General features: G+C 33.7%; 2 protein-coding genes across 3 annotated transcripts; both read right to left on the bottom strand.

The window, feature by feature from the left end:
* Positions 1-3,290: 3,290 nt before the first annotated feature.
* On the bottom strand, positions 3,291-4,588 carry LOC104223635 (uncharacterized). The gene has a single exon (XM_009775101.2). The coding sequence runs from the start codon at positions 4,434-4,436 to the stop codon at positions 3,390-3,392; it is 1,047 nt and encodes a 348-aa protein (XP_009773403.1). The 5' UTR covers positions 4,437-4,588; the 3' UTR covers positions 3,291-3,389.
* A 5,762-nt stretch (positions 4,589-10,350) lies between these two features.
* LOC104223636 (uncharacterized) lies at positions 10,351-16,368 on the bottom strand. Of its 2 annotated transcripts, none has more exons than XM_009775102.2 (4): positions 15,683-16,368; positions 13,500-13,942; positions 11,326-11,581; positions 10,351-10,640 (listed from the first exon to the last, which is right to left on the bottom strand). In XM_009775102.2, exons 1-4 carry the CDS (start codon positions 16,254-16,256, stop codon positions 10,516-10,518), a joined length of 1,398 nt encoding a protein of 465 aa, XP_009773404.1. In that variant the 5' UTR covers positions 16,257-16,368; the 3' UTR covers positions 10,351-10,515. The 2 variants fall into 2 exon arrangements, with proteins under 2 accessions (XP_009773404.1, XP_009773405.1); XM_009775103.2 differs by having other exon boundaries at positions 11,338-11,581.
* Positions 16,369-20,085: the final 3,717 nt, after the last annotated feature.

Here is a 20,085-nt window from a genome sequence, read left to right as displayed (position 1 = left end):
AAAAAGCAATAAATATGCCAGTTTCCACTTAATACAATTTTTTTTTTATTTAAAAGAAAGATTTCGAAACCATTACTGGCAGGTGAGGTCTGAATAAAATTAAAGCCCTCTTTAGGCTGCAAGTACGTTTTCACTTGTTTTTTTGTCTTAGATTTGACAGTTGCATTTAAGGAATCAGCTCTTTTTAGGTTGATATTCGTAATTTACCTTCTCAGTTGCGGTAAATTAATTCCAAACTTTTTAATATTTTAACTCGTTAGCAGTCAACTTGGTAAAGAATTAGCGTTTGAATATAGATTTGGTTAAAATTTAAAAAAAAAAATGAAGTTGTGTTGAAAAAATAATTTTTGAAAGTTGAAGTTGTATTTGAACATGCATTTTATTTGAAGAAAAGTTAAAATTTTGTAAGTAGAAGAACTTTTTTTACCCAAAACCAGTTTTTGGGAACTTGAAAATTTTTGAGATTTTTTTTCCGAAAAAACATGATCATATTTCATAAACAAACAATGTTTTCAAATTTTTTTTGAAAAAATTAAAGCCAAAATATATAGCCAAACAGTTTAGGGCTCCCCGGACATTTTCATTTTATTTCATAAAATTAGACTTATTTTGACATGCAAAATTTACAACAAAAAAAGGGTCGATTTTTGTAGGTCCTACGATTATTTTCTATAAAAAAAATTAAAATTAACGTTGAGGTACTTTTAAAACCATTTTTAGAAACAAAATAAACGTTATTGTTAAAAAAAAAATACATTCGTTTTTGTCAAAAGACCTCCGCAAAATCTACTAAAAAGTCACCTTAGTACTTCTTCAATTTTCTTCTTTATATATAATCTTTTTTCTTCTATAAATTGATTAAATAGCCCTTGTTCACTTAATTTGGAAATAAAGGAATATCTTTTAGTTCCTTTTTTAGGGAGGACACTAATTAACTAGGTCAAGAAACCATTAATAAAGTATCTAAAAATAGAAAATTGACATTTGCTCAACATAAATAGCAAGGAATAATTATTGACATTGCTTTTATTAGGGATTATACCAATCAGAAATTATGCTCATTTCATGGAAAATAGACTTTGAATTAACTGTCCTTGCATTTATTTAACAAAATCAAACCTTGTTCACATATCCTTCTCTAGTTCTCTTATCAAAAATTGTTCTTTCCTTATCGTTGCAACGGCTAAAGTCCACAACAAAGTTACCCACTGAATGTCCCAACTTTTCTGGCATATGTGACCACAAAAAAGAAAAAAACTAACCAATTCAGGCCCCTACTCTCTAGTATTTTGAGTCAACAAATTTAGTGTAACTATATTATACATTTAGGTATGGCGTAGTGATTAATAAAATAATAATATACTCAGTATAATCTGATATGTGGGGTTTGAGGAGGGTAGTGTACATAGGGGCGGAACCAGCATTTCGGCTACAGGTTCAGCCGAACCCAGTAGCTTTGGTCCAAACCTTATATTTGTCTTAAGAAATTCATTAAATATGCACAAATTATTAAGTTAGAACCAAGTAACTTCAAAGAACTAGAATCTTAAACTCATAAGCTTCAAATTCTGGCTCCGCCTCTAAGTGTACACAGATCATACCCTTACCTTGTGTAGATAGAGAGGTTGTTTCCGATAGATCCTCGGCTCCACGAAAGCAAAATCAAAACAGTTTAAAAAGAAATATGATAGCAAAGAAAACATAAAAAAGAAATATGATAGCAAAGAAAACATAAAAAAGAAAAAAAACAGTAATAACAACAAGATAATACAAAAACCAAAGCAGAAGAAACCTCATGTAGCAATAGAAATTTAAGAATAAGGAAATATGAGAGTAGTACTAGTACTATTGAGAAGGAAAGAAAATACGTTCGACTACCTATTAACCTTTTATCTAATTTTCTACCTTTGCACTCTCCTATTAAGGGTCATGTTCTCGCTAAGCTAAAGAGGTGAAGAGTAATAATCAATAAAATAGGAGCAAATAGTAACAATCACGTGAGATAAAAACATTAAGCAATTTCTTCCTATATGCTTCAGCCTTAAAGTGCAAAGTTACTCCTTATTTATACTAGTGAGAGATAACAAGTAATTAATGGAATAGACAAAATACGTGTAAACTTGTCCGAACACCACGATTCAAATCGAATACAATGGGTGCAAGGTTCTTTGAGTTCTCATCTACTCATGCCCGCTATAAAAGCAACAACATACCCACAGTGATCTCACAAGTGGGGTCTAAGAAGGGTGAGATGTGCACAGAACTTACTCCTACTTTGTGTGAGATAGAGAGATTGTTTTCGATATACCTTAGATTAAAAAAATATTTTCGAAACAAGTTTGAAAAATGCAAAAGTAAAAAGCTATAACAAAATATTAAAGAAACAAAAAATATTCACATAAAAAATAAACGGTCCCCGGTTGAATTGTGGAGACCAGTAGGTGAATTGATTAGGTATCTTTGAATCTTCAAAGAGGACAATAAATAAATCTATTCTCCATAAATTTATGAAAGTCAGAGCATCCAAAGATGTTTAAAAATGAATTCCAAGTCTTTAAGCCTAGCACAGTTCACACTACACAGTACATAATCAAACATATAATAAAGGTTTAAAAAAAAGAAATTAAAAACAAATTCCAAGAAATGTAAATAATGTAATAACAAAATAAAAAAAGGTACCACCAAAAATAAAATAAAAGTGAATAATAAATATAAAATGGTCCTTGAGGAATGGGCTGAGCTGAGCATAGCAGAGAGAGCAGAGTACCCAAAAAAACATTTTCATTGTCATTTCAATCTTTCAGCGTACGATTGAATGAACCTTACTTGTAATATTTTGTATTTTCCTACTTTTAAGCAGTACTATGTCAAAGGGTACGAGACTTTGAATCGGTCACTAACGCACAAATTGCTATATCATACCTCATTGGGACGAGGCTCTTCCTTTGAATAAATACGAAATGTTTCCTACGCTAAACTGTCTCTGCTTCTAAGCCCTACTTGTATAGGTCGCGGCTTCGAAATCAATCACTAATACTTATATTATAATAAGTTGCTACATCACACCCCATTGAGGTGTACCACTTCTCTAAATCTTGCATGAACGCATAATGCTTTGTGCAAGACGCTCTCCCTACTTCTTTAACTTTAAAAAAATCAATAAAAGCCTACTAAAATATTAAAAGTGGGGTTTCGAGAGTATAGAGTGTACGCAAATCTTACCGCTTGCCCGGAGGGACAGAGACTTTATTTCCAAAAGACTCTGGGCTACAGACAACTTTAAAAAATCATTATGTAAAAGATTAGAAACAACTTTACTCACATATAGTAATTACTAATATTTCTTGTAAAAATTACAAGTATATTGCAATTAAAAAAGAAAACAAGAATCATGTTTGAGAATCAGGATCAGTAGACCTTCTTTGCATACACAAAACTGAATCTGGGTTCAGCCTTTCACCTCTTTTTGCTGGTTCTGATTTACACCTTGTTAGCAATAAAGGATGAACATAAACTCCTCCATTTTTTTCTTCAGCTTCTTCTTCTCTGCTACTTTCACCATTAGAGCTCTCCATTTCTTCACTTCCATGGCTTTTTCTCAACTCCAAATCCCCATTTTCGCCATTTGGCGAAATGGGGTTTTCAAGAACTGGTTTTTCTTCCATTTCTTGAGTCTTTAATTTTAGTATTTCGATTTCGGTATTATCCTCAGTTTCTTCTGATGAGTTTATTGGAGAACCCCAAAATCTACTTGCTAAAGATGAAGATCGGTATGGTGCTGATCTACACCGAGTTAAAAGTAATGCATTTTTGGGTGGTGAAGAAGAAGAAGAAGAATTAGAACCCACAAATCCTTCTTTATTTTCCGTTACAAAAGAACTTCCAATTTTGGCAGTATTTGTAACATTTTCAATAGTACTACAGCTTTCAGTAGTGCTGGTACTAACTCGGCTTTGTACTCTTTGAGTTGAAGAATTTACAGTTTCGACTCTTTTTCTCCAACACCAAAATCGAAAACAGCACAAACACTTTTTCAAAACTGAAATTAACGACTTGGGTTTGTGTAATTTGTAACATTTTCCTTGACTATTGTTGCAAAATAGAGTCTTGTGAATCTTCCACCAACATGTTTTTTTTCGTTGTTTTTTGGCGGAGTTCGACCGACGTGTTCGTGTTCCTGTTCTATGTCCGCCGCCGGCAGACTTAGAGGAGCGGCGAACACGAACTTGGCCTATGCACGTGACTTTAGGGGAAGATGGTTCTTGAGTTGGTTCAATAACGGTAACATTGCTCTTGTTTTTGCGCATGAACATAGGACTGGCACGTGACCTTCCTCTGCTTCTACTTCCCACGTTGCTTCTTAGAAATCTCATTAATGGCGGTGGAAATTTCTCTGTTCTACCTGGACTTGAAATTGCTTTTGCTGAACCCTTCATCTTCTTTACTTCTTTCTCTCTCTCTCTCTCTTTTTCTTTATCTGGTTTTGTTGTGTGTTTGTTGTTTAAGTGTTGGGTTGGGTGGTGAGATAGAGAAGATGTGGTTTTGTTCCTTTGCCATGTTTCTTTCTGGTTTACAGATTTTACACCAGTTTTTATATACTCTGGTTTTATTCTGGTTTTTTTCCTAATTTTTTTCCTTCTTTTTTAAGGCATTTTGTACCATAAACCAAGTGGGTGGAGCTAAGTTCTTTTTTTTTTTTTTTTCAAATACAATATTCGGTATTTGTATTTAACTCCGATTAATTTAGATTCACATCGCATAAGATCTATTAAAAGAAAAGCATTTTCAACCCGAATTTTTTTCATTCACCAAGTTCAAGCCCGAGTATTCTGGTTAAGGAAGAAAAAATCATATACATTCCACCATAATTCTAGGTAGAAGACACTAAGTAGTCATTCTAGAGGACTGCTATTTCAGAATTAGCCAATATATTTTAGTTTTTCAGTTCAATTTTTTAGGACACACTGTTCTAAAATTAAGAATTTTACTTCACATTTTCGGGGCAAAAAATAGTAACCTTAAGAATGGCTATTTTTGTACTTTCTCCCAATACTTGGTGATGGTGGAGCTAAATTCAATGGAGGGATAAAATTGAATCACTTCCCCGGTAATTATATTGAGCAAATAGGGTAAAATAATTATGTAATAATTTTAAAATAGACAACAACAACAACAACTCAGTATAATTTCATTAGTGGGATCTGAGGAGGGTAGTGTGTACGCAGACTTTACCCCCTATCCTGGGGTAGAGAGGCTGTTTCCAATAGACTCCCGGCATCCTTCCCTCCAAGAACTCCTCATCTTTGTTTTTTGGGTGATTCGAACTCACAACCTCTGAATTTATTTGAAACATAAGAAGCTTTGCATGTGATTATAAAGGTAACTAAAAACTTATTTAGGTCACAAGTTAAAATTTTAAGTGTGGTATTCTAACAATTTTTCTTATTCTCTTAATAGAAATCCTAATTTCGCTACTTTATTGTGAAATATATTAGTATTGAACAGCCCAGAAAGTCCTTATGATTACAGAAATAAATGGACCCGTCATTTTGTTCGTACCTACTTACCTTAGGTTTCAACTGAATAATCAGAGCTTAATTAAGTCATATTTGCATCGGATAAAATCACTTGGAGTTAAGAGGAAAAAGCTTCTCTATCAAGAGTTCTCACTTTGGTACTAGAATTCAAGATTTTGATTAATGGCAATAGGATTTGGGCAAGTTATACATGTAGCCGATTGGCCAAAAATAATTACATTTGATAGTCAAATATAAAATAAACATACACTAATTATATATATATATATATATATATATATATATATATATATATTATGGACAATTATTTTTTGATATAACTTATAGAAGAATTTCCCAACATACTTTTGGTGATTCTTGTGAATTTTTACTGACATTGAGTAGAAATGTGGTTACTGAGGTGGTGGGGTATGGTGTTAAATTATGGTTGTACAAATAATATTAAAAAGTATTGCACGGATGGCTGAATCAGACAGGTAGATATTTTAATTGTAGCTTTGTAGGATTCTTTTTGGCTTTATACATCTCACCACAAATTTATTGGGTCTGGCAATTTCTAACTTTTGTAGTTTTCCTTTTCATATTTCTCTTACACATTTATATTTGGTGGGATGCAGTAATTCTGAAAAAATAACAAAGAAAATGAAATGTTGAAACTTATGGGTTATGGAACAGTTATTTTACTTTGTGACTATATGATAAAAGCATTTTGTCACCACGTTAGATTTTATAATAACTTGCTGATAAAAAAGTACATGTTAAATAATTGAAGATTTTTAGATAAAATCATAATTTACTTTAAATATTCATCAAACAAGTCTTTCAATCTTTGACCAGTATTTCAAATAATGAAGTTCAATATTTTCAGATACAATTTTAGTATTTACAAAAACTATAAGTATTATGGTCAATCTGCCTGTAAAAATACACTGAATATATTGTTATTGTAAGTATTTATGATCAAACGAGAAAAAAATACAATAATTTTTGAGTATTTTTTGTGGTATGTGATTCTCTAGACCAAGTAGTTATTATTTAACAAAAGTTTCTTTTTATAATTTTTTAACCTTTTGGTATCTGAAAGTGTACTAATACAATTAATCCAAATTCGTGTTGGATAGATTCACTAATAGAATGAAGCGTTTCTACGATATTTCTTTTTAAAGCTCAAACTCGTAATATCAAGTTAAAAGTAGCGGTATCTCAATCATCTCACGATACACTTTGTATTATTAAACAAAAGTTTGCATTAAAGAGAATGATTTTAGCTGAGTAATACACTTTTCAATGTAATTGCCAATCATATCTTTGATAGTGTAATACTCGTGCCTTTGTCTAATACACAAGTAAATGTGCCATCATTTAAATACCTAATTATATATTCACCAAACTCATACCATAAGTCTAATTCAACCAATTGCAAATAGAGAACCATTATCCAACCAACTTTCTTAATTCTCGTCGTTTTCATATAACTATAAGTAACGACTTGATATTGAATTGAAACAACTTCCTCTCATTAATTTCCTTTTCGTTAAAGGAAGTTGGTTTTTGGTCCAGTTCTGCAATTAAACTACTTTAAGCAACCCGAATTAATATATTATTTGACATTCAATGCAATCTAGCCCACATACTTTGACAATTAAGGTAATAAAAATTAGTACATCTTATTAAATCACAATGATCCTAGAGATCTTGGGTAGTTGTTCTTTTCATTTATATTTTTCCTTATTTTCTCTTGGGGTGTAACTATTGTTTTGATTAAAGACATGAATTGACACTCCAACTTCCACACTATTTGAAAATTCCGGGAAACGTAAAAAAAAAATAGTATTTAAAAATTAGAATTGTGTTTAGATATGAATACAATTTGGAAATGTTTTTGAATTTTCGTGAGTAATTTAAAGTGAAAATTTTAAAAAATGACTTTTTGAAGTTTTTCAAATTTTCGAAAATTCTAAAATTCAACTTCAAGTGAAATTTGAATCATGGACAAACACTAATTTTGAAAAGAAAAACAGTGATTTTTTTTCAAAGAAAGGTGAAAAAAATTCTTATGGCCAAACGGGCCCTAGGTACTGTAAGGGGTCGTTTTGTATGCAGACCAAATTATCTCGAGATTATAGTCCTAGTTTTATAATTCTTTAACCAACTTATCCCACTTGAAAAGTGGGATAATATAATTCCAAGTTTGATTAGACGAGGTGGGATATCCAGGATTAAGTTTCGGATTAAACTTATACTATGTTTGATTGACGTCAACCAAACACAATATAAATATAATCTCACACATGATTAATTTATACCGTCAACCAAACACATTATAAATATAATTTCACACTTAATCTCACCTTATCCCGCGTGCCAAAAAAAATTTGATCCGCCTAAACTTAATAGTTAAAAGTTAAAACTGTTAATAAAAAGTAAAAGATCCAAATTCTCAACGAATTACTTAGCAGAAATATAAAAAGGGAAATTCTCAAATTTACCACCGTAGGTTGGAGACCAACTTCTCTAAAGGCACATGCAAGTCAGTACTTCTATATACATAAAATGTCAGTAGAATAATTTAGAACTATACAAGAAAACAGAAAGTCAACTAAGATTTCAGAAATCCTTGTGGCACTTATGAAAATGCTTGAACCCAAGAGGACAAGAAAAGAGGGTAACAAGTCAATCAAAGAATCATCCAACTGAAAAGATGTTAAATAGTTCTAGACACTAGGAAAGCAATCAATTCAGAATATGACCTATAATAATATACAATATTTTCAGTAGGATGGAAGAGGAGGGCGTAACCAATAAAGTTGTTATGTAATCATGAGGTCACAAGGTCAAATCTTGCAAACACCATCTTGCAAAAAAGCAAGGTAAAATTGTGAACAATAGACCCTTATAATTCGGTTCTTCCCTAGATTCCGCGTATAATAGGATCTTAGTACACCATGCGACCCGGAAGTCACGGGTTCGAGTCGTAGAAATAGCCTCTCGCAAACAACCTCTTGGAAGGAAAGTCTTGATGTAACTGATAAAACTGTTGTCATATGATCAGGGGGACCAGGAGGTCGCGAGTTCGAGTAGTGGAGACATCTTTCAAAAATGTAAGGTAAAACTGTATACAATAAACCCTTGTGATCCGACCTTTCCCCAAACCCCGCGTATAGCAGGAGCTTAATACACCATGTGACCAGGAGATCACGGGTTCGAGCCGTAAAAATAGTCTTTTACAAAAATGCAAGATAAAACATCTTACAATAGATCATTGTGATTCGACACTTCTGCGGACCTCTCGCATAGTGAAAACTTTGTGCTGCGAGCTTCCTTTTTTTATACGGAAAAGGGCCATATTGATCCCTGTACTCTTTAAAAATAGTTATATTTGTCCTTCGTTATACTTTTTGATATATTTATCCTTACCATTATACTTTAGGATCATATTTGTCCCTGTACTCTTCAAAGAGGGTTACATTTGTCCTTCGTCATACTTTTTAACATATTTATCCTTACACTTATACTTTAGGATCATATTTGTCCTTCATCCATTAAATCCTCATGTCCCACCTTTCTTTTCCTACATGGTGCCTATGTGGATTTCTTTTTCCTCCAATTTAAATATGGTCAACTATTTAAGATAATTTAATTTAACTATTAACCATAAACCATAAACCATAATTTGGCTGTCTGTACTTATTTGTGTCTTTGAGCAGCCAATATATAAAATATAGTGGCTTCATTCTGATAATTCACATTACTCTAATATTATTCGTCATTGTAGGTTTATGTTAAACCAGGTCGAAGATAAGGGGTGGAGATAGAGTATTAGGTATGATTTGAATGAACTCTATAGCTTTTGTTTATATTTGTGTTCTATTAGGAAATACATTAAATATGTAGAAATATTTAATTTCGAACTTAATAACTAAAATGAGCTATGAGCAAGATCAGAACCCATAAACTTTAAATCAAGACTCTGCCATCCAAAAAGTTGAATTATTTAGATATACTTTTTTAAATATGTAATTTTATTTTATTTTTTAAAAACATGAAAATTATATACCCAAATCACAAAAAAAACTAGATGTTTTGACCCTTGTAATCGAATTCTTTCATATAAAATGAGAGGAGGGAGCAATATTTTCTTTTCGAGAAAAAATATGTTTGAGGAAACAATCCTAGACAATATTAGGCTCCTGGCAGTGCTCTATTTTAAGCACGGACCTTTGTCATTAATTCCATTGTTGTGCAACTTCTCGTAATTTAATTTGATTACTGCAATAATTGTAAGTTGTATCAGATTAGTGATTTTGAGTTCAAAGTTCTTGTTTGCCAATATGTTGCCGCTGCTATCCGAAAAATATGGAGCTGAAAAAGAACATTATCTTAAATAGGTGACCATATTTAAATTGGATGGGCGGATTAAATTATCTTAAATAGTTGACCATATTTAAATTGGAGGAAAAAGAAATCCACATAGGCACCATGTAGGAAAAGAAAGGTGGGATATGGGAATTTAATGGACGAGGGGCAAATATGATCCTAAAGTATAAGTGTAAGAATAAATATATCAAAAAGTATGATGAAGGACAAATGTAACCCTCTTTGAAGAGTACAAGGACAAATATGATCCTAAAATATAATGGTAAGGATAAATATATCAAAAAAGTATAACGATGGACAAATATAACCATTTTTAAAGAGTACAGGGATAAATATGACCCTTTTCCGTTTTTTATATTTCAATATTAGGATGAAAAAACCTCAAAAACAGTGCTTACACAGTTCCACTACAGTAATACTCATAGAAATATACATCTTTTCAAAGTTTTTTCCTTTCCCTTTTTTGTCCCCCCTCTATGATGTTACAAAGATGGCCCACAGATTTTAGAAACTAAAGTAAACAGATGATTGAACTATCAATAAATCTTTTTCACTTGGTACAAGCCAACAGTTTATGTTTGTGAACCAATCATATGTTACTTTAATACTTTAGGTTCATTGATCTTTTCATCCCAACTATTGATTTTCTTGATTCAGGTCCTATGTTCTTCTCTTGATCCCCACCACCACTGATCTCATCTTCCATTTTGCCATCAGTCTCTTCATCTGGAAAAACATGTCAAGAATAATAAGAAACAGAAATCATTAACAAAACTTTTATGAGCAGGAAAACAAAATTTTAAGGGAAAACGACATTGTATAGCCGCTCTCAAAATAATAGCGAAAATGTGTGTGTATATATATATATGTGTGTGTGTGTGTGTTATATACAAAAAATATACAAATTTTATATACTTTTGCGACTACCAGATATAAATAGTTTTGGTCGGGGGCTAAAAGTGATCTTTGCCCAAATTTTGAAAGGGAAAAAAGTGATTCTTGTATATTGTTGCTAAGCCAAAGCATAGAATTTTTTGTTCCTTGCTTTTCCGCTTTAGGGTTGAGAGTCGACCTCAACTAATTTGAGATTGAGACATAGTTGTCGGTATTGTTGTTATCTCTACATTTGAGGAAGGAGGATTGCATCTATGTTTTAATGGTGACACATCCAAGAAAACTATTTGATAGCATTAATCAGAAGGGATATTTAACTGAATAAAGTTATCTTCTTGGAATGGTAAGAGTGAAACTGGACAAAAAACGCCTTCTTAATTTTCTAAAATGACAAATTTATTGGAATATTTTTTCTTTTGGAGGTAGAAAGGGTCGGAAGGAATAGTATTCATCTAGATTTAAGATGGGGCACTTCTTAATGCTTAATAGACTTAGGCACGGCGAGAAGTAGTGATACCTGAAGCACTACCTAGAGAAAATTCAGTAAGACGCCGGACACAATCCTTGAGCGCCTGGAGCTCAGCTTCTTTCTCATGGAGTTTGGAATGAGTTTGGTGCAGCTCAGATGCCAGCTCCACAATCTGGCTTTCTTGTTGTTCAATTAGTAAATGACACAGCTTTTGATCCAGTTCCGATGGCAATACTCCACTGAATTGATAAGTTTCCGCATTGTGGTCATTGGCTAAGTTAAAGTTTTTCTCCAGAAATTCATCCTGTACAGCAAAAATCAACAGTTACAAATGAAAATTAGGTAATAAAGCGGAAATAGGTGCCTTAAGTTGGCAGGGAGTGTATTGTCTTTAATCTGTTGTCGCCATTTATCTGAACTCACCAAAAACTCAAAAGGACTACACACGAATACTCCTAATGATATAGGAAACGCACCAGCATTGCCATATACAGTTGCAATTAAATGCAAATAAGATATGTAGGCCATTATACGAATGATAAATCAACTTTAGATGTGTGACAGAAAAAATCCCATTTGATTTGCTGCAGTAGTTGCATGGATTAATCATAGGCCATGAGGGGATGTCCAACTATTTCTAGGTAGAAAATGGATGTATTAGTTTTGTCATTTAAGTCCAAATAACCTAACCTAAGAATAATTTCTAATTATTGTTTGCGCCTATGTGACTCTATTTTATTAAAATTCATATCTCCTCTTAACAAGAATAAGATAATTAATTGAATGTTCATTTGGATTAACCAATTGCAAAGTTGGACCAAGGAAAATGATAACTTGGCACCAGTACCATATAAAATTGATCATAGAAAATAATAGTAAACTCATCTATTGTTACACATATAGGTTATAGCAGTAGGAATTTCCAATGACACCTCCTTGAAAATGGTTTCTAAAAAGGATAGATATTAACAATGAGACTAAGGCCTAACTGTTTGCACTTGATGGAGGTTTGAATCAAAATAGTTCAGACCTCAGACCATTTAGTGCACTTTGGTTTTTCTTTAAGATTTAACCACTTAATAAGTCTAAATGACTCAGATCTTTCGAACAGAGTCTTAATATTATTAAGAGCCTATCCAAAGATTTTTGCAAATGATTTTTCACCACCGCTCTGTCTACAACCACCACTATCAGCCACCTCCACCGCTGCAACTGCCAACGGTGTTGCCAACTACCAACCACCAAGACCAGTCACTGTCACACCAATTATCTCCACCATTAATACTATCTCCCCTACCAACCACCACAACACCACCAACATTGCCAACCACTACCACCAACCACCTCCCCCATTGCACAACCATTGCCAGTTTGCCACTACACTGCCACTGACCAGCCACCAACTTACAACCTAATATTTTGTGGATATAAAATTTAAATTATTTTATTTGAATTTTATATTTAGGAGTAATAATTTTTAATAATAAATAAATTATAAACATTATGATGTTGAGAAAACAAACAGTTCTAATCATTCAGTAATCAAATCTAAAGACAAAATCTTAATATTCAAATGTGAATTTAGATTCAGACATCTGAATGTTTTACTTAATCTTAAAAAAAGCAAACGGCTCATAAGTTACTTGATAAGTACAAAATATGGAGTACTCCTTTTGTATCAGTTTATCTGCCCCTATAACTATTTGGTGAGTCAAAACTACTCCCTTTGACTATGATTTTTCAAACATTTTTAAAAAAAATATGGAAATGAAATGTGACTTAGAATAATTTCTGAATATGACAAATTATATTCAAGAAATTAAAGAATAGCTGGCCTATTTCACACCGAAAATTAGACGTTTCAACCATCTTACCCCAAACTCCATCACTCTTTCTGGATTGAGGGAGTAGTGTCCTTTTGCAAATAACAATTTAAATCACTTACATCCAGATGGAGCTTCAAAGATTTTTAGTAAAATTTGCTTCGAATGGACCCAACGAAAATGTACTCATTCACAAATATAGGTAGAAAATGTTAAAACGGTTGAAAACTACGAAATTGTAGATTGAAAACACATAGACAGGTTGAGTGGAGAGGACAAGAAGGAAACACTTATTTACTCTCCCGACAACGAAGAAAGACAAACAAATCAATATGGATTGAGAAAATACGAAGGTTAGACAAGACCATGTAGAGGAAATTTATTTCACATTGAACACACCTTACAAGGATCTCTTCCTCCACCCAAATCTGTACCTTCAGTAGCACACCATGGAAGCTTTTGTAATTCAGACTCAAGCTCTGCTTCCAGCTGATCCATTTCCATAATCTCAGGTTGCGGCTCTTCTGTAACGACACTGCTTGCACATTCACCTTCCTCAGCCACCTGGTGATCTACTGCTCTAAAAATATTCCTGTTTTCGGTGCCACTCTCCGGAAAAGCACGTATCGTGCATTCTCCATCATTCTTTTCATTTGTTTCAGCTTTATTTTTCGAAGCACGCAGGTCATGTGCAACTTTTCTCCTAGAAAGTTCGGCTTTTAATTCTTCTACAGCTTTTGCAGTTTCATTCATGGTAGAATTGAGCCTATTGATCTCAGATTTCCCAGCTGACATCATGCACACCATTCCAATTCCTAGTCCGTAACCGAAAAAGGAATTACCTGGAAACATAAAAACATATTAAGCAAAGGAATTAGGTTCGGCTACTTGGGGCAACTTAATATTAGAGAAGACTATTCACACAAACAAGACTATCAAAATAACAGGCACAAATGGCAAATTAGAAATAAACAGGTAGAACAAAATATTCAGTCACATCTTCGAGTTCGACCAATATGATAGGAGTTTGGTTGAGCCATGAGACGACACCAACCAACTAGAGAAAGTAAATATGATAGGAGTTTGGTCGAGCCATGTGACGACACCAACCAACTAGAGAAAGTAAACACAGTGACAGAAGACAGTATACCCAACTAGCAAAACAGCATCAGCATTGGGAGCATTGATCCAAATTTTATCTCAAAGATTGATGATGTCCTCAAATAGCATGACTAGATCAGACAGGTTAAGCTATACAATGCACCAAATCAGAAATAGAAATTAATCATGAAAAATTGGGAATGAACAAGCAACTTATAGCATAGAGTTATTGTTGAGGGACTAAATAGAATAAGAACCAATAATATAGAGTTTTTTTAACCCATATCATAGACAAAAGTTAAAATAAAAGGTTATATGAAAATTTGTAACTACTTTGATCAATACAAGTTGAAACATTGCAATGCTTGTAGCGATATGGTTTTGCTCACAATATGAAAGCGCTAAAATTTTCGGAATTTTTAACTTATTGAGATCCGGTATCTTACTGATTATCTCCACAATCAGGTTAAAAATTGTTTTGACTCTTTGTTTTAGCAGCAGTTGATCAGATACAAGCGGAGCCATTTGACCACGAAAAAGGTGTTCCATTAATGTAGCAAAATGCGGATTATCATCATCTCAACTGCTGGTACTACTGGTCAACCTCACTACAGAAGAGGACCTCAAAAACCCCTTCTCGACTCATTCAAGAAAAAGAAAGACAGAGTAGATCAATATTGGAAAGCAGACCACATAGCTAACGAATATGAGCTAGGCAGTGACCAGTGCAGATACTCCGATGTCCCTTTATTTGAAGAATTTAATACATTCCGAACATGGGGAAGACATTACCACGATCTAGTAGAGTTATGCTAAACAATGTACAAAAGTAACTCTGCCCTCTACAATTTTATAACTTCTTTGACAGATTTCTGCCCAAAGGAAATGATCCCATTACCTTGTACTAGTGGGAAATAGCTAGGTGGATTTAGTCAAGGTACGCACAAGCTGCCCCAATCATAAAAACAATGATACCATTACTTGGAATTACCAAGTTCTATGCATCAAACTCCAATATTCTCTTAAGCAGACTTTGAACATAAGAGGATTTGACCGTGATGATTCCAAATTGAGTTGTTCTACTTACACTAGATAACTGGTAAGTTAAAGAGTTAAGACAAATATGAACCAGTGCATTATAACTTGTGAGCCATTGGTATTTCTATGAACAAGGAAGCCAAAGTAATGGATACTACAACTACAACAACAACAATAAATAACCCAGTATAATCCCACAAGTGGTGTCCGGGGAGGGTAGTGTGTACGCAGACCTTATTCCTACGTAGAAAGTAGAGAAGATGTTTCCGATATACAAAGTAATGGATTCTAGTTAACTAAAAACAAGAAAATGTAATGGACAATAGAAAATCTAAACACAATCCTACTAAAGCATGATTGCAGAAAACACCACCTATTGATCCTAACCCAAAATAAAAGACAAATTTTTAATGTAAAGAAGATGTTTTTAGGACAATACATACCTTTGGAAGCACAAGAATCACATTTCCCTGAAGGAACCTTATTAGTTCTCCTCTTCTTTAAACAAACATAAAATCTCTTCCCATTCCCATTTCCACTCTTCCTCTTATCCAATCTAAACAATTCCTTTTCACCACCCCTTACATTTCCACATTTTTTTCCTAACTTCCCACCATTATTTCTCTTACACTCCATTGCATTCCCATTGCTCTTTCTAGAACCTTCCACATTTTTCTTCCTCAAATTCCTAGACCCCAATTCAGAACCAGAAGCACTAGAAAACCTAAAAATTGATCCATCAGAAAACCCCTCACTGTGTTCTTGAATGCTGCAGCCAAGATTACATGCAAAGCTTGAATCTTTATGCTGAAAAGAGGCCTTAAACCCTTCTTCTGGGTCATTGGGTTGATCACATTTACTGTTAATTTCATGATTACTCGTAAAGCTTGAATCTTTATCACAATTTATGTTAGTTTCAGCGAAACCAGAAGTGGGTTCAATAGCATTTTGGTTAAAGATTTTCTTGGCTAGAAAACCAGATCCTGCTGCTGCTGCAACTACCAAAGCTGGCCACATTGAGTGATTTTTATTTCAAGATTCTAACTTAGGGTTTAAAATTTGAACGAGATCCCATTCAAAAATTGCTAATTTGCTAGGAAGTAAATGTTGTTGCACTGACAATTTCTATGAAAGTGACAAGCTTTGAATATTGTGTGTGCAATGTGGGGAGAGTGAGTCAGAGAGAAGAGAGAACTTTTCGGCTCGGTGTTAATACGTGTCTTTTCATCTATAAGTTTGTTCACGTGCTTCCCGCTTTTTGATAAATTTCAATTTTGTGTTTGGGTGTTTCTCTGCCCTTTGTTGGTCCTTTAGAAGCAGGGGCTTAGAGATATTGGGCCAATTTATGGTACGATAACCTAACCCAGTAAATGGCATTAAAAATCACAACTTATTGTTATGGGGCATTTGCATCTATACACGCCTTTTAGGTCACGTTTTAACTTGTGTCCGCTTTGCAAAAAAATTACAAGCGTACCCACTTTTTCGCGTAACTTCAGCATACGAGGCTGAAATAGCAAAGACAATCACGCAAAACTTCAGCATTCTAGTAGACCGACTTGAAGTAGCAAATGTGTTGAACCAAGTGTAGGGGAAGGGCACGGTTAGCCACTAATAACATATGTATTTACTTTTAAGCCACTATTTAAAATGTTTTTAGTCTTTAGCCACTGCTTTAATAAACTTTAACTATCCGGACGAAAATACCCTTCTGCTCATGTCCTTAACTTTTGAACTTAACTTCAGGACCTCAGGACTACATGTCCTTAACTTTTGAACTTGTAACTCTAAGTCCAGGACTTCAGGACTACATGTCCTTAACTTTTAAACTTGTAACTTAGTTCAGGACTAAGTATCCTTAACTTTTGAACTTCGAACTCAAACTTCAGGACCAAGTGTCCTTAACTTTTGTACTTGTAAGTCAAAGTTGAGGAACAACTGTCCTAAACTTTTGAACTTGTAAGTCAAAGTTAAGGACCTATTGTCCTTAACTTTTGATCTTGTAACTGTAAGTTAAGGACTGCATGTCCTTAACTTTTGTACTTGTTAGTCTAAGTTCAGGACAAAGTGTCCTTAACTTTTGAACTTGTAAGTCTAAGTTCAGGACCTATTGTCCTTAACTTTTGAACTTGGGACTCAAACTTCAAGACCAAGTGTCCTTAACTTTTGAACTTGTAACTGTAAGTTAAGGACTGCATGTCCTTAACTTTTGAACTTGTAAGTGTAAGTTAAGAACTACCTTTCCTTAACTTTTGAACTTGTAATTCTAAGTTCAGGACTACACATCCTTAACTTTTGAACTTATATGTAAGATTATCATGTTCAAGATTCCTGGTATGAATTAAAGTTTATGCTTACATGTGGTATCAAGAGCCTTGATTGTTTGAACCGTTAATCTTTGTTTACTCGTATAGTATGAACGAAATCACTGTGGCTTTGATTGAAAAAAAATTCTCTTCATCAAATCTGCAAGAACATTAATATTCATGTTTTCTCTTTTCTCCAAATTTAGAGCCTTTGTCTATGTCATATTATTTATATTAGTTGATGTTGTTGATGATACAACGAAAGAATAGTAGCTACTAAAAAATTAAAATAATAATTTTAGAGCTTATTTCTCCCAAACTGTTTTGACATAATAGGGACGTTTTAGCCTGCGTACAACGTAAGTATGTAAAAGGTTTGGGAAGAAAAGCAATGGAAGAAAGGGTAAAAATGTCTTCTAATGTTAATTTTAATAGAGTAGTGACTATTTTTGCTCAACATTAGAATTATTGGATAAACAATAAATACCACCTTAAATAGTGGCTACCCCACGCCATTTCTACCCAAGTGTGCTGAAGTTTTTGCTTGTAATTGCTGAACTTAAGCATAGTAGCTGAAGTTTTGTTCTCTATTTGCTGAAGTTTTTGTTTGTAATTACAATAAATAAGCTAAAGTTTTTTTTGGCTTAGATTCATTAGTTTTGTCAATAAACTTTTTCAAAATCTTCAACAGAAGATGTTGAAGTTATTTAGTTCATTTATAAAAACTTCAGCACTAAATAAGCTGAAGTTTTTTTGTCCTGGATAAGTTTTTTCAAAAATTTCAGCAGAAGATGCTGAAGTTATTTAGTTCATTTCTAAAAACTTCAGCACTAAAAGCTGAAGTTTTTGAAGAACCAGTATCCATCTTAAAAGCACAAATTGTATTGATATGGACAAGTGTAACATTAACCAGTTTTTACATCAAGAAATTTTTTAGTAGCCAACGAGATGTGAGGAACAATCAAGAATTCAGAATTTGGAATCAAAATTAACCAACATACAAAGGAATCGTGTCCTTTAATGTAACGATCCGACTGATCGTTTTGAGCAATTGCACCCGGTTCAGCAGTTTGAGGTCAAGAGCAACTTCACATTATGTATATCGACTTGTATGCATGGTTGGATTCAGATTTCGAATGAATCGGAGTCAAATTGGAAACAAGGAATATAGTTCTGGAAGCTTAAGCGAAGAGAATTTGACTGGAATTTGACTTTTGAGTAAATGACTCCGGAATGAGTTTTAGATGATGTCAGTAGTTTCGTATGGTGATTTTGTACTTTGACGTATGTTTGGATTTGGATTTGTAGGCTCGTAGGGTAATTTGAGGCATGTTGGTGAAAGTTGGAAAAGTTAAAGTTTGGAAAATGGAGAGGTTTGACCTATAGTTGACTTTTATGTTATCGAGGTCAGAATGCGATTCCAAAAGTTGAAACAGCTCCATTATGTAATTTGGGACTCGCCTGCAAAATTTGGTGTCATTTGGAGTTGATTTGATTTGGTTCGGACGCTTGGTTGCAATTCTAGAGATTCTTAAAGTTCATAGTAATTTTCATGCATTTGGGCATCTGATTCTTGGTCTTAGAGATGTTTTAAGTGATTTGGAAGTGGGCCTAAGTTCGTATGATGTTATGGGATGTGTTGGTACATTTGGTTGAGGTTCCGGCGGCCTCAGATGAGTTTTGAGCGAGTTCGGACATTTCGGCACTCGGAAGTTGTTACGGATTGTGTGGGGGGGGGAGGGGAGCGTGGCAACGGTAAATCATCACCCCAGAGCCAAAAGGACTACTGTCAGCGGTGATATTTTGCTGCAACAATGGAATTTTTGTGGTAGCGGAAAATGGTCCGCGGTGAAGAAGAATCCGCAGGTTCACTGGTCTGACTTCGGAAGTCTATATCTTTTGATCTATAAGGAATTTTGAGATGATTCAAAAATAAAAGTTATAACTCTTCGTGTCTAGTTTCCAAAAAGTTAAGGAAATCACAATTTGGACATCAGTAGAGAAAGTTATGGTCAAAATACTAAAGTATGTCACCTTATTCAACATTCTCTGCAGTAGCGGTGGATTTACCGCGGTCAGCGGTGGTTTTTTGCGGTCAGCAGTGATGGAAATTTGTGAGGTTCACTATAAATACAAGTTTTAGGGTTTTATTTCATATTTTGTCCTAGAGAACTCGAATTTTGGCGATATTTCGAAGGTTTTTCAAGAAATTCATCGGGGTAAGTGATTCTATCTCGGATTTGGCTAAAATATATGAATCTATCATTGAATTCATCATTTTATTCGTGATTTGGGATGGAATTTGGGAAAAATTGTGAAATCTTTCAAAAATGTAAAATGATGATTTGAAGGACCAAATGATATCGAAATTGGATAATTTTTGTATGGGTGAACTCGTATCGGAATGGGTATTCAGTTTTTGTAAATTTTGTTGGGTTCTGAGGTGCGGGCCTGGGGAGTTGACTTTTGTTGACTTGTTGCAAATTATATAAGAATCATAGTTTGATTAATTGGAATTGTTTTCTCTTGCATTATTAGAT

The sequence above is a fragment of the Nicotiana sylvestris genome, chromosome 7 (assembly GCF_000393655.2).
Source record: "Nicotiana sylvestris chromosome 7, ASM39365v2, whole genome shotgun sequence".
Classification (NCBI taxonomy): domain Eukaryota; kingdom Viridiplantae; phylum Streptophyta; class Magnoliopsida; order Solanales; family Solanaceae; genus Nicotiana; species Nicotiana sylvestris.
The sequence above is the reverse complement of the archived record's forward strand: the minus strand, read 5'-3'. Positions and strand labels throughout refer to the sequence as shown.